This window comes from Cherax quadricarinatus, chromosome 69 (genome assembly GCF_038502225.1).
Source record: "Cherax quadricarinatus isolate ZL_2023a chromosome 69, ASM3850222v1, whole genome shotgun sequence".
Lineage (NCBI taxonomy): Eukaryota > Metazoa > Arthropoda > Malacostraca > Decapoda > Parastacidae > Cherax > Cherax quadricarinatus.
In genome coordinates, this window is record NC_091360.1 from 22711129 (window position 1) to 22726437 (window position 15309).

General features: G+C 46.1%; 1 protein-coding gene across 1 annotated transcript in view; it reads right to left on the reverse strand.

Moving 5' to 3' along the window:
• Dnali1 (Putative inner dynein arm light chain, axonemal Dnali1) overlaps nucleotides 1–15309 on the reverse strand; it is a 93929-nt gene that overhangs the window by 14617 nt on the left and 64003 nt on the right. The window contains exon 2 of the mRNA XM_070099779.1: nucleotides 555–600. Within this exon, the coding sequence (XP_069955880.1) occupies nucleotides 555–600 (46 nt within the window). The remainder of the gene's footprint in view (nucleotides 1–554; nucleotides 601–15309) is intronic.

Consider the following 15309-nt stretch of genomic DNA (forward strand, 5'->3'; position numbering starts at 1 on the left):
AGCAGGACTCGATATTGCTACTGGGGATGGTCAAGATTCCCAGGCAGCGCTCTTATCCACCCAGACATGAATGCCACATAAACTGGGTAGCCTGGTTCACAAGCCATGTTTCTTTCCCAGCCCGAGAACGTCAGTCAGCTTCAAGCATAGATTTGTGTGGCTGATTAGATAAGAGCGCTGCCTGGGAATCTTGACCGTCCCCAGTAGCCGTATCGAGTCCTGCTGAATGCGATCTTTCTCAGTAATATACCCGCTTGTTTCTGAGTGGTGCACTGACACATAGACATATACATTCATATACATCTTGTGTATACTGGATGTATATAGCAATTTGTATGATTTACCTATTATTTTACCTGTTAATGAGACAAAGATAAAAGTTCTGGTACAACGTCAAGCACACAGGAGGTTCGTTATATACTTATATATAAGGAGAGTAAAACTTCCAGTGGTAGTTACTGTGTATTAATCTACTATCTGCATATCAAAATTTTTATGACAAAAATATTTTCAGCTGGACAGAGAAAATTATTACGAAAATCCTTTGAACACACCTGAAGTATCAGTGGGAATGCCGCCTTGCATCGTCAGTTGAGGCACCTGTAATTATAATGTTTCTCTTAGATACCTTGGTATAAGTGTGTGTGTATGTGTGTGTGTGTGTGTGTGTGTGTGTGTGTGTGTGTGTGTGTTGTGTGTGTGTGTGTGTGTGTGTGTGGTGTGTGTGTGTGTGTGTGTGTGTGTGTGTGTGTGTGTGTGTGTGTGTGTGTGTGTGTGTGTGTGTGTGTGTGTGTTGTGTGTGTACTCACCTATTTGTACTCACCTATTTGTGGTTGCAGGGGTCGAGTCACAGCTCCTGGCCCCGCCTCTTCGCTGATTGCTACTAGGTCCTCTCTCTCCCTGCCCCATGAGCTCTATCATACCTCGCCTTAAAACTATGTATGGTTCCTGCCTCCACTACATCACTTTCTAGGCTATTCCATGGCCTGACTACTCTATGACTGAAGAAATACTTCCTAACATCCCTTTGATTCATCTGAGTCTTCAACTTCCAATTGTGACCTCTAGTGTCTGTGTCCCATCTCTGGAACATCCCGTCTTTGTCCACCTCGTCTATTCTGCGCAGTATTTTATATGTCGTTATCATGTCTCCCCTGACCCTCCTGTCCTCCAGTGTCGTCAGGCCGATTTCCCTCAACCTTTCTTCATAGGACAATCCCCGTAGCTCTGGGACTAGTCTTGTTGCAAACCTTTGCACTTTCTCTAATTTCTTGACGTGCTTGACTAGGTGTGGATTCCAAACTGGTGCTGCATACTCCAGTATGGGCCTGACGTAGATGGTATACAGTCTTAAACGAATCCTTACTGAGGTATCGGAACGCTATCCGTAGGTTTGCCAGGCGCCCGTATGCTGCAGCAGTTATCTGATTGATGTGCGCCTCAGGAGAAATGCTCGGTGTTATACTCACCCCCAGATCTTTTTCCTTGAGTGAGGTTTGCAGTCTTTGGCCATCTAAACTATATTGTGTCTGCGGTCTTCTTTGCCCTTCCCCAATCTTTATGACTTTGCATTTGGCAGGGTTAAATTCAAGGAGCCAGCTGCTGGACCAGGCTTGTAGCCTGTCCAGGTCTCTTTGTAGTCCTGCCTGATCCTCGTCCGATTTGATTCTTCTCATTAACTTCACATCATCTGCAAACAAGGACACTTCTGAGTCTATCCCTTCCGTTATGTCGTTCACATATACCAAGAACAGCACAGGTCCTAGGACTGACCCCTGTGGAACCCCGCTTGTCACAGGCGCCCACTCTGACACCTCGTCGCGTACCATGACTCGTTGTTGCCTCCCTGTCAGATATTCTCTGATCCATTGCAGTGCCTTTCCTGTTATGTGTGCCTGGTCCTCTAGCTTTTGCAGTAACCTCTTGTGAGGAACTGTGTCGAAGGCCTTCTTGCAGTCCAAAAATATGCAGTCGATCCACCCCTCTCTCTCTTGTCTTACTTCTGTCACCTTGTCATAAAACTCTACTAGGTTTGTGACACAGGATTTTCCTTCCCTGAAACCATGCTGGTTGTCAATTATACACTTGTTTCTTTCCAGGTGCCCCACCACTCTCCTCCTGATGATCTTCTCAATGACCTTGGATACTATAAACGTTAGTGATACAGGTCTGTAGTTTAGTGCCTCATGTCTGTCTCCCTTTTTAAAAATTGGGACTACATTTGCCATTTTCCATACCTCAGGGAGTTGCCCAGTTTCAAATGATGTGTTGAAGATCTTTGTTAATGGCTCACACAATATTTCTGCTCCCTCTTTAAGGACCCTTGGAGAGATGTTGTCTGGTTCCACCGCCTTTGAGGTGTCAAGTTCGCATAGCAGCTTCTTCACCTCCTCCTTGGTTATATGTACCTCATCCAGCACTTGCTGGTGTGCCCCCCTGTTCTGATTTCTTGGAGTCCTACTGGTTTCCACTGTAAATACCACTTTAAATCTTGTGTTGAGCTCCTGACAAACCTCTCGGTCGTTTCTTGTGAATTCCCCATCACCCTTCCTCAGTCTGATTACCTGGTCCTTGACTGTTGTTTTCCTCCTGATGTGGCTGTACAACAGCTTCGGGTCAGTCTTTACTTTTGATGCTATGTCATTTTCATATTGTCTCTGAGCCTCCCTTCTTATCTGTGCATATTCGTTTCTGGCTCTTCGGCTGATTTCTTTATTTTCCTGAGTTCTCTGTGTTCTGTACCTTTTCCATTCTCTAGTACACCTAGTTTTTGCCTCCCTATACCTTTGGGTGAACCAAGGACTCGTTCTGTTCTTCCCATTATTTCTGTTTCCCTTGGGAACAAACCTCTCCTCTGCCTCCTTGCATTTTGTTGCTACATAGTCCATCATTTCTTGTACTGGTTTTCCTGTCAGTTCCCTCTCCCACTGAATGTCTTGAAGGAAGTTCCTCATGCCTGAGTAGTTCCCCCTTTTGTAGTTTGGTTTTTCCCAGCCTATTCCTGCTACTCTCTCCACTTGGAGCTCAACTATGTAGTCGAAGCACAGAACCACATGATCACTAGCTCCCAGGGGCCTCTCATACATGATACCCTCGATGTCCGAACTACTCATGGTGAATACAAGGTCCAACCTTGCTGGTTCATCCTCTCCTCTCTCTCTGGTAGTGTCTCTAACATGTTGATGCATGAGGTTTTCCAGTACCACATCTATCATGTGGGATTATTATTATTACAATCAAGGGGGAAGCGCTAAACCCGGAGGATTATACAGCGCCTGGGGGGGGATGTGGAAGGCATTCAGGCTTAATTTGGGGAACTGGAGCACAGATCCAATTCCCTAAATCAAGAGCCCCTCACCAACATCAAGGAACCTTCCTTGAGGGGTATCATGTGGGAGTTCGATACGTGGATAGGGTAAAGTAATACTCACGTAGGCTGGTAGTACGTATAATTACAGATAATGTGGGGAGCGCCCAACAGCCTGCCTATCTCCTTGCTCACTCTCGTACTTGGGCTCAGTGGCCTGTCATTTCCCCTTCTCGGCTTTCCTTGGGCTCTGTTGTTGTCTGTTAGGGCCTCCACATAAAGCTTAGCTCTTTCATTTGCTACAGTCTCCTCTGATAAAGCTTCTCCATGCAGCTGTGCCCCTTCTTTCCCTACAGTCCCCTTGTTTGTGGCTGAGGAAGCAGTCTCTGTTGTCAATCCCAAAATGTTCTTTAGTTCTTTAGGCTGTTTCAGATTTTTCAATTCCTCTTCTAAACTCTGTATCCTAGCTTCTGCTGCTTTGACATGCACCTCCCACTTCCTGCTTTCCATATCTATCCTCTCTTCCATTCTCATGCTAAGTTCTTCTAGTTTCTTTTCCCATTCATGATCCCTTTTTATGAGCTCTGCTGCCCAGTCTTCCTTTGCAGTTTCCTCCTCCTGTCCCTTGGTTTTTCTTGTTGCTCTCTGGCAACCCATTTTTGTTTTTTCCTGATTACCTCAGAGTGGGAAACCTATGTAGTTCTGTATGTTAGGTTAGTAGTGTGTATGTCAGAGTGTGGGGGGGGGAAGTAGTGGAGGAACTGTGGCTATGTGGGAGCGGAGTGGGGAGGGGTGGGGAGGGTTTAGGGTGAATGGGGGAGGGGAGGGTGATTGAGGGAGGGGAGGGATCAGGGGAAGTAGTGAGATGTCGGTGGTGAGGGGGGAGTGTATATGTGTACTCACCTATTTGTGGTTGCAGGGGTAGAGTCCTAGCTCCTGGCCCCGCCTCTTCACCGGTTGCTACTAGGCCCTCTCTCTCCCTGCTCCATGAGCTTTATCAAACATCGTCTTAAAACTGTGTATGGTTCCTGCCTCCATTACGTCATTTTCTAGGCTATTCCACTGCCTTACAACTCTATGACTGAAGAAATACTTCCTACTATCTCTCTGACTCATTTGTGTCTTCAACTTCTAATTGTGGCCTCTTGTTTCTGTGTCCCCTCCCTGGAACATCCTCTCTTTGTCCACCTTGTCTATTCCACGCAGTATTTTATATGTCGTTATCATGTCTCCCCTGACCCTCCTGTCCTCCAGTGAGGTCAGGCCGATTTCCCTTAATCTTTCTTCATAGGACATTCCCCTTAGCTCTGGAACTAACCTTGTCGCAAACCTTTGTACTTTCTCTAGTTTCCTGACGTGCTTTATCAAGTGCGGGTTCCAAACAGGTGCTGCATACTCCAGTATGGGCCTGACATACACGGTGTACAGTGTCTTGAATGATTCCTTACTAAGGTATCGGACTGCTGTTCTCAGGTTTGCCAGGCGCCCATATGCTGCAGCAGTTATCTGATTGATGTGTGCTTCCGGAGACATGCTCGGTGTTATACTCACCCCAAGATCTTTCTCCTTGAGTGAGGTTTGCAGTCTTTGGCCACCTAGCCTATACTCTGTCTGTGGTCTTCTGTGCCCCTCCCCCATCTTCATGACTTTGCATTTGGCAGGATTAAATTCGAGAAGCCATTTGCTGGACCAGGTGTCCAGTCTGTCCAGGTCTCTTTGAAGTCCTGCCTGGTCCTCATCAGATTTAATTCTCCTCATTAACTTCACATCATCTGCAAACAGGGACACTTCTGAGTCTAACCCTTCCGTCATGTCGTTCACATATACCAAAAATAGCACTGGTGCTAGGACCGACCCCTGTGGGACCCCGCTCGTCACAGGTGCCCACTGTGATACATCATTACGTACCATGACTCGTTGTTGCCTCCCTGTCAGGTATTCTCTGATCCATTGCAGTGCCCTTCCTGTTATATGCGCCTGATGCTCTAGCTTCTGCACTAATCTCTTGTGAGGAACTGTGTCAAAGGCCTTCTTGCAGTCCAAGAAGATGCAATCAACCCACCCCTCTCTCTCTTGTCTTACTTCTGTTATTTTATCATAAAACTCCAGAAGGTTTGTGACACAGGATTTGCCTTCCGTGAATCCGTGCTGGTTGGCATTTATACTCCTGTTCCGTTCCAGGTGCTCCACCACTCTCCTCCTGATAATCTTCTCCATAATTTTGCATACTATACACGTCAATGACACAGGTCTATAGTTTAGTGCCTCTTTTCTGTCTCCTTTTTTAAAAATGGGAACTACATTTGCTGTCTTCCATACCTCAGGTAGTTGCCAAGTTTCCAGGGATGTGTTGAAGATTGTGGTAAGTGGCACGCACAACATATCTGCTCCCTCTCTAAGGACCCACGGGGAGATGTTGTCTGGTCCCATTGCCTTTGAGGTATCGATGTCCCTTAGCAGTTTCTTCACCTCCTCCTCATCTGTATGTATGTCGTCCAACGCTTGTTGGTGTATTCCTTCCTGGTGTCCCCATCTGGTCTGTCCCCCCAGAGTCCTTCCTGTCTCTACTGTAAATACTTCCTTAAATCTCGTGTTGAGCTCCTCACATACCTCTTGATCGTTTCTTGTGAGTTCTCCACCTTCCTTCCTCAGCCTTATCACCTGGTCCTTGACTGTTGTCTTCCTCCTAATGTGGCTATACAGCAGTTTCGGGTCAGATTTGACTTTCGATGCTATGTCGTTTTCATACTGTCGCTGGGCCTCCCTCCTTATCTGTGCATACTCGTTTCTGGCTCTTCTACTAATCTCCTTGTTTTCCTGGGTCCTATGCCTCCTGTACCTTTTCCATTCTCTGTTGCACTTAGTTTTTGCCTCCCTACACCTTCGGGTAAACCAAGGACTCGTTTTGGTCTTCCTATTATTTCCGTTTCCCTTGGGAACAAAACTTTCCTCTGCCTCCTTGCACTTTGTTGCCACATATTCCATCATCTCGTTTACTGATTTTCCTACCATTTCTCTGTCCCACTGGCTCATCCTCCCCTCTCTCTCTGGTTGTGTCCCTGACATGTTGATGCATGATGTTTTCAAGTACCACATCCATCATCTTGGCTCTCCATGTTTCAGGACCCCCATGTGGCTCCAGGTTTTCCCAGTCGATCTCCCTGTGGTTGAAATCGCCCATTACCAGTAACTTTGCTCTGCTCGAGTGAGCTCTTCTTGCCACCTCAGCCAGTGTGTCCACCATCACCCTGTTGTTTTCTTCGTACTCCTCTCTTGTTTGGATGTATGTGTGTGTGTGTGTGTGTGTGTGTGTGTGTGTGTGTAATTTTGTGTGTAATTTTGTGTGGAATTATGTGTAGGTTTATTATGTACCGAAAAGTAGGTGGCTTGTGCGTTGTAATGTAAGTCTCAGTGGTCCTTGGCTGCCCACACCTTCTTGTGACCTGACCCCCAACCTCCTGGGACTTACCAGCACTTACTTACAGTGTGTGTGTGTGTGTGTGTGTGTGTGTGTGTGTGTGTGTGTGTGTGTGTGTATGTATGTGTGTACTGTGTGTGTGTGTGTATGTGTGTGTGTGTGTGTGTTTGTGTGTGTGTGTGTGTGTGTTTGTGTGTGTGTGTTTGTGTATGTGTGTGTATATAAATATGTGTGTGTGTGTGTGTGTGTGTGTGTGTGTGTGTCTGTGTGTGTGTATGTGGGTGTGTGTGTGTGTATGAGTGTGTGTGTGTGTGTGTGTGTAATTATGTGTCGAATTATGTGTGGGTTTATTATGTGTCTGAAAAGTAGGTGGCTTGTGCTTGGAGTGTAATGTAGATTCTCAGTTGTCGCTTGTGTCCACAACCTCTTGTGACCTTACTCCCACCCTTACAGTGTTGCCTATGCTCGACCTGCTTATAGTGAGTTAATCCTTGTTCAATGGATTACCATTTGCTAAACCTTATTGAATACTTGAGTGCCTATTCTTTATCGTGCAATGAGAGTTAGACCATTCACATTCAGCTTGGCGGTTAATTGTGTGTGTGTGTTGTGTGTGTGTGTGAGTGTGTGTGTGTGTGTGTGTGTGTGTGTGTGTGTGTGTGTGTGCGTGTGTGTGTGTGTGTGTGTGTGCTGTGTGTGTGTGTGTGTGTGTGTGTGTGTGTACTCACCTAATTGTACTCACCTAATTGTGGTTGCAGGGGTCGAGACTCAGCTCTTGGCCCCGCCTCTTCACTGATCGCTACTGGATCCTCTCTCTCTCTGCTTCCTGAGCTTTGTCATACCTCTTCTTAAAACTATGTATGGTTCCTGCCTCCACTACTTCACTTACTAGGCTATTCCACTTGCTGACAACTCTATGACTGAAGAAATACTTCCTAACGTCCCTGTGACTCGTCTGAGTCTTCAGCTTCCAGTTGTGACCCCTTGTCCCTGTGTCCCCTCTCTGGAACATCCTATCTCTGTCCACCTTGTCTATTCCCCGCAGTATCTTGTATGTCGTTATCATGTCTCCCCTGACCCTTCTGTCCTCCAGTGTCGTCAGTCCGATTTCCCTTAACCTTTCCTCATACGACATTCCCTTTAGCTCTGGGACTAGCCTTGTTGCAAACCTTTGTACTTTCTCTAACTTCTTGACGTGTTTGACCAGGTGTGGGTTCCAGACTGGTGCTGCATACTCCAGTATGGGCCTAACATACACAGTGTACAGTGTCTTGAACGATTCCTTATTAAGGTATCGGAACGTTTTTCTCAGGTTTGCCAGGCGCCCGTATGCTGCAGCGGTTATTTGGTTGATGTGTGCCTCCGGTGATGTGCTCGGTGTTATGGTAACCCCAAGGTCTTTCTCCCTGAGTGAGGTTTGTAGTCTTTGTCCACCGAGCCTATACTCTGTCTGTGGTCTTCTTTGCCCCTCCCCAATCTTCATGACTTTGCATTTGGCTGGATTGAATTCGAGAAGCCAGTTGCTGGACCACATGTCCAGCCTGTCCAGGTCTCTTTGCAGTCCTGCCTCATCCTCGTCCGATTTAATTCTTCTCATAAACTTCACGTCATCTGCGAACAGGGACACTTCAGAGTCTATTCCTTCCATCATGTCGTTCACATATATCAAAAACAGCACTGGTCCTAGAACTGACCCCTGTGGGACCCCGCTCGTAACAGGCGCCCACTGTGATACCTCTTCACGTACCATGACTCGTTGCTGCCTCCCTGTCAGGTATTCTCTTATCCATTGCAGTGCCCTCCCTTTTACGTGCACCTGATTCTCCAGCTTCTGCACTAATCTCTTGAGGGGAACTGTGTCAAAGGCCTTCCTGCAGTCTAGGAAAACGCAATCTACCCAACCCTCTCTCTCGTGTCTTACTTCTGTTACCTTGTCATAAAACTCCAGTAGGTTTGTGATACAAGATTTGCCTTCCATGAACCCATGCTGGTTTTCATTTATAATCTTATTCCTTTCCAGGTGTGTGTGTACTCACCTATTTGTACTCACCTATTTGTGGTTGCAGGGGTCGAGTCTTAGCTCCTGGCCCCGCCTCATCACCGGTTGCTACTGGGCCCTCTCTCTCACCGCTCCATGAGCTTTATCAAACCTCGTCTTAAAACTGTGTATGGTTCCTGCCTCCACTACGTCATTTTCTAGGCTATTCCACTGCCTTACAACTCTATGACTGAAGAAATACTTCCTAATATCTCTCTGACTCATTTGTGTCTTCAACTTCCAATTGTGGCCTCTTGTTTCTGTGTTCCCTCCCTGGAACATCCTGTCTTTGTCCACCAAAAATAGCACTGGTCCTAGGACCGACCCCTGTGGGACCCCGCTCGTCACAGGTGCCCACTGTGATACATCATTACGTACCATGACTCGTTGTTTCCTCCCTGTCAGGTATTCTCTGATCCATTGCAGTGCCCTTCCTGTTATATGCGCCTGATGCTCTAGCTTCTGCACTAATCTCTTGTGAGGAACTGTGTCAAAGGCCTTCTTGCAGTCCAAGAAGATGCAATCAACCCACCCCTCTCTCTCGTGTCTTACTTCTGTTATTTTATCATAAAACTCCAGAAGGTTTGTGACACAGGATTTGCCTTCCGTGAATCCGTGCTGGTTGGCATTTATACTCTTGTTCAGTTCCAGGTGCTCCACCACTCTCCTCCTGATAATCTTCTCCATAGTTTTGCATACTATACACGTCAATGACACAGGTCTATAGTTTAGTGCCTCTTTTCTGTCTCCTTTTTTAAAAATGGGAACTACATTTGCCGTCTTCCATACCAGAGACGTGTTGAAGATTGTGGTAAGTGGCATGCACAACATATCTGCTCCCTGTCTAAGGACCCACGGGGAGATGTCCGGTCCCATTGCCTTTGAGGTATCGATGTCCCTTAGCAGTTTCTTCACCTCCTCCTCATCTGTATGTATGTCGTCCAACACTTGTTGGTGTATTCCTTGCTGGTGTCCCCATCTGGTCTGTCCCCCCAGAGTCCTTCCTGTCTCTACTGTAAATACTTCCTTAAATCTCGTGTTGAGCTCCTCACATACCTCTTGATCGTTTCTTGTGAGTTCTCCACCTTCTTTCCTCAGCCTTATCACCTGGTCCTTGACTGTTGTCTTCCTCCTAATGTGGCTATACAACAGTTTCGGGTCAGATTTGACTTTCGATGCTATGTCGTTTTCATACTGTCGCTGGGCCTCCCTCCTTATCTGTGCATACTCGTTTCTGGCTCTTCTACTAATCTCCTTGTTTTCCTGGGTCCTATGCCTCCTGTACCTTTTCCATTCTCTGTTGCACTTAGTTTTTGCCTCCCTACACCTTCGGGTAAACCAAGGACTCGTTTTGGTCTTCCTATTATTTCTGTTTCCCTTGGGAACAAAACTTTCCTCTGCCTCCTTGCACTTTGTTGCCACATATTCCATCATCTCGTTTACTGATTTTCCTACCATTTCTCTGTGTATATGTGTGTGTGTGTGTGTGTTGTGTGTGTGTGTGTGTGTGTGTGTGTGTGTGTGTGTGTGTGTGTGTGTGTGTGTGTGTTGTGTGTGTGTGTTGTGTGTGTGTGTGTGTGTGTGTGTGTGTTGTGTGTTGTGTGTGTGTGTGTGTGTTGTGTGTGTGTTGTGTGTGTGTTGTGTGTGTGTGTGTGTGTGTGTGTGTTGTGTGTGTGTACTCACCTAGTTGACTCATCTAGTTGAGGTTGCAGGGGTCGAGTCCAAGCTCCTGGCCTCGCCTCTTCACTGGTCGCTATTAGGTCACTCCCCCTGAACCATGAGCTTTATCGTACCTCTGCTTAAAGCTATGTATGGATCCTGCCTCCACTACATCACTTCCCAAATTATTCCACTTACTGATTACTCTGTGGCTGAAGAAATACTTCCTAACATCCCTTTGATTCATCTGTGTCTTCAGCTTCCAACTGTGTCCCCGTGTTGCTGTGTCCAGTCTCTGGAACATCCTGTCTTTGTCCACCTTGTCAATTCCTCTCAGTATTTTGTAAGTCGTTATCATGTCCCCCCTATCTCTCCTGTCCTCCAATGTCGTCAGGTTGATTTCCCTTAACCTCTCATCATAGGACATACCTCTTAACTCTGGGACTAGTCTTGTTGCAAACCTTTGCACTTTCTCTAGTTTCTTTACATGCTTGGCTAGGTGTGGGTTCCAAACTGGTGCCGCATACTCCAATATGGGCCTAACGTACACAGTGTACAGGGTCCTGAACGATTCCTTATTAAGATGTCGGAATGCTGTTCTGATGTTTGCTAGGCGCCCATATACTGCAGCAGTTATTTGGTTGATGTGCGCTTCAGGAGATGTGCCTGGTGTTATACTCACCCCAAGATCTTTTTCCTTGAGTGATGTTTGTAGTCTCTGGCCCCTAGACTGTACTCCGTCTGCGGTCTTCTTTGTCCTTCCCCAATCCTCATGACTTTGCACTTGGTGGGATTGAACTCCAGGAGCCAGTTGCTGGACCAGGTCTGCAGCCTATCCAGATCCCTTTGTAGTTCTGCCTGGTCTTCGATCGACTGAACTCTTCTCATCAACTTCACGTCATCTGCAAACAGGGACACCTCGGAGTTTATTCCTTCCGTCATGTCGTTCACAAATACCAGAAACAGCACTGGTCCTAGGACTGACCCCTGTGGGACCCCGCTGGTCACAGGTGCCCACTCTGACATCTCACCACGTACCATTACTCGCTGCTGTCTTCCTGACAAGTATTCCCTGATCCATTGCAGTGCCTTCCCTGTTATCCCTGCTTGGTCCTCCAGTTTTTGCACTAATCTCTTGTGTGGTACTGTGTCAATCGCCTTCTTGCAGTCCAAGGAAATGCAATCCACCCACCCCTCTCTCTCTTGTCTTACTGCTGTCACCATGTCATAGAACTCCAGTAGGTTTGTGACACAGGATTTCCCGTCTCTGAAACCATGTTGTCTGCTTGTGATGAGATGATTCCTTTCTAGATGTTCCACCATTCTTCTCCTGACAATCTTTTCTATGATTCTGCATGCTATACATGTCAGTGACACTGGTCTGTAGTTTAGTGCTTCATGTCTGTCTCCTTTTTAAAGATTGGGACCACATTTGCTTTCTTCCATGCCTCAGGCAATCTCCCTGTTTCAGTAGATGTATTGAATATTGTTGTTAGGGGTACACATAGCGCCTCTGCTCCCTCTCTCAGGACCCATGGAGAGATGTTATCTGGCCCCATTGCCTTTAAGGTATCTAGCTCACTCAGAAGCCTCTTCACTTCTTCCTCGGTTGTGTGTACTATGTCCAGCACATGGTGGTGTACCCCACCTCTCCGTCTTTCTGGAGCCCCTTCTGTCTCCTCTGTGAACACTTCTTTGAATCTCTTGTTGAGTTCCTCACATAATTCACGGTCATTTCTTGTCTCTCCTCCTTCCTTCCTTAGCCTGATTACCTGGTCCTTAACAGTTGTTTTCTTCCTGATGTGGCTGTATAACATCTTCGGGTCAGATTTGGCTTTTGCTGCTATGTCGTTTTCATATTGACGTTGGGCCTCCCTTCTTATCTGTGCATATTCGTTTCTGGCTCTACGACTGCTCTCCTTATTCTCCTGGGTCCTTTGCCTTCTATATTTCTTCCATTCCCTAGCGCACATGGTTTTTGCCTCCTTGCATCTTTGGGTGAACCATGGGCTCATCCTGGCTTTTTCATTATTCCTGTTACCCTTGGGTACAAACCTCTCCTCAGCCTCCTTGCACATTGTTGCTACATATTCCATCATCTCATTAACTGGCTTCCCTGCCAGTTCTGTGTCCCACTGAACCTCATTCAGGAAGTTCCTCATTCCTGTGTAGTCCCCTTTCCTGTAGTTTGGTTTCATTTGTCCTTGCCTTCCTGCTTCCCCCACCACTTGTAGCTCTACTGTGTATTCGAAGCTCAAAACCACATGATCGCTGGCCCCAAGGGGTCTTTCATATGTGATGTCCTCGATATCTGCACTACTTAAGGTGAATACTAAGTCCAGTCTTGCTGGTTCATCCTCTCCTCTCTCTCTTGTAGTGTCCCTTACGTGTTGGTACATGAAGTTTTCCAGTACCACCTCCATCATCTTAGCCCTCCATGTATCTTGGCCCCCATGTGGCTCCAAGTTCTCCCATTCGATCTCCTTGTGGTTAAAGTCGCCCATGATCAGGAGCTTTGCCCTGCATGCATGAGCTCTTCTGGCCACTGCAGCCAGTGTGTCAACCATCGCTCTATTGCTCTCATCATTCTCTTGCCTTGGCCTCCTGCTGTTCTGTGGTGGGTTATACATTACTGCAATTATCACCTTGGGACCACCAGAGTGAATCGTTCCCGCTATGTAATCACTTTCTTCTCTGCTGTCTCCTCTCTCCAGCTCATCAAAATTCCATCAGTGTTTGATCAGCAATGCCACTCCTCCACCCCCCCTGTTCCTTCTGTCTTTTCTCAGGATCTGGTATCCCGCTGGAAAGATGGCATCTGTTATCATACCTGTAAGCTTGGTGTTGCAACCCCTGAATGGGTTACAATGATTATGTATATATATAATGTATATTATCTTTTCATTTAATTTTATATTGCTTATATTTGCGATAATAGCTAAATCGTAAATATATTGCTTTATATTCTTATTTGACTTATGTTGTTAGGATGTACATAATATGTGCTCAGTTCCAGTCTTGATTGTCAAACTACTGTAATTATCGCTTGTTGCTCATTATACTGCCGGCTTCTGAGCTGTGCTGTCCACGGGGCTATCACGTGATCGAGAGGGGGGGGGGTGTCCTCACCTATCGTGAAGTATTGAGTCTGCTCTAGACTCGCTTGGTGGTTGGACAGATTGTCTGTCTCATTATTCTTGTTAGTTCTGTAGAACTCTGTTCACAGAACATTGTATAGACTTAATGATTTTCGACGTTGTACTGAGGTTGTGTGTCTCTTAGACACTCTGAACATCTCAGGTCCTTAGCTATAGCTTCTGACGTAATTTTGTACTGGTTTCTGTGTATTGTCACAGTCGGGTTTTTCCTATGCTGAACTTAGATTCATTAGTATGGGAGTTTTGTAACTTTTGTGGAGGATCTGCTGATGGTCCCTACTTAGTGTCGTTATATTATCTCCCAGTTCCTGATTCTGTGTCGCAGTCGCATATCGCATTGCTATTGGGCTTAGCATTCTTTGTTGTTCAAGCAGACTGTTCGGGTTGCCAGTCGGTCAAGAAGTTAGTTTATGTGAGGACTTTGTCAGTCACTTGTTTAAGTCTAGTCGAGTCGTGAGACATAGTGAACTACTTAGAGCACTTACATGCATACACAAACTTACTTGTACATATTTGTAATATCTTATTAAATGTTAATGTACCAGACGGTACTTAAGAATTATAAATGTGATATGTGCTTTCAGCACAATAATATTGAACTCGAGAGATTGATTTTATTTTGATTGCTATGATTAATTTAATTTGATAATATACCTCTAGACTTAATAAAGTTAATAAATTTTAATTTCTCTAGTTAGTAGCCTACCAGTTGTAATCCTGAAGCACTATTGAATTATACTGAATTCTAATGGATAATTGGACAAGGATACTGACTACTTGTTACGAAAACCCAGTAACAGGCTGGATGCTAGAAGGGCAGTCCTTTCTAGTATTCACTGGAGATCTCTAAGCTTTTAGAATCGCGTTTTTTGTAACACTTGGTTTCTGTGATTGTGTGTGTGTGTGTTTGTGTGTGTGTGTGTGTGTGTGTGTTGTGTGTGTGTGTGTGTGTGTGTGTGTGTGTGTGTGTGTGTGTGTGTGTGTTGTGTGTGTGTGTGTGTGTGTTTGTGTGTGTTGTGTGTGTTGTGTGTGTGTTGTGTGTGTGTTGTGTGTGTGTGTGTGTGTGTGTGTGTGTGTGTGTGTGTGTGTGTGTACTCACCTTTTTGTACTCACCTATTTGTGGTTGCAGGGTCGAGTCTTAGCTCCTGGCCCCGCCTCTTCACCGGTTGCTACTGGGCCCTCTCTCTCCCCGCTCCATGAGCTTTATCAAACCTCGTCTTAAAACTGTGTATGGTTTCTGCCTCCACTACGTCATTTTCTAGGCTATTCCAATGCCTTACAACTCTATGACTGAAGAAATACTTCCTAATATCTCTCTGACTCATTTGTGTCTTCAACTTCCAATTGTGGCCTCTTGTTTCTGTGTCCCCTCCCTGGAACATCCTGTCTTTGTCCACCTTGTCTATTCCACGCAGTATTTTATATGTCGTTATCATGTCTCCCGTCACCCTCCTGTCCTCCAGTGTCGTCAGGCCGATTTCCCTTAATCTTTCTTCATAGGACATTCCCCTTAGCTCTGGAACTAACCTTGTGGCAAACCTTTGTACTTTCTCTAGTTTCTTGACATGCTTTATCAAGTGCGGGTTCCAAACAGGTGCTGCATACTCCAGTATGGGCCTGACATACACGGTGTACAGTGTCTTGAACGATTCCTTACTAAGGTATCGGAATGCTGTTCTCAGGTTTGCCAGGCGCCCATATGCTGCAGCAGTTATCTGGTTGATGTGTG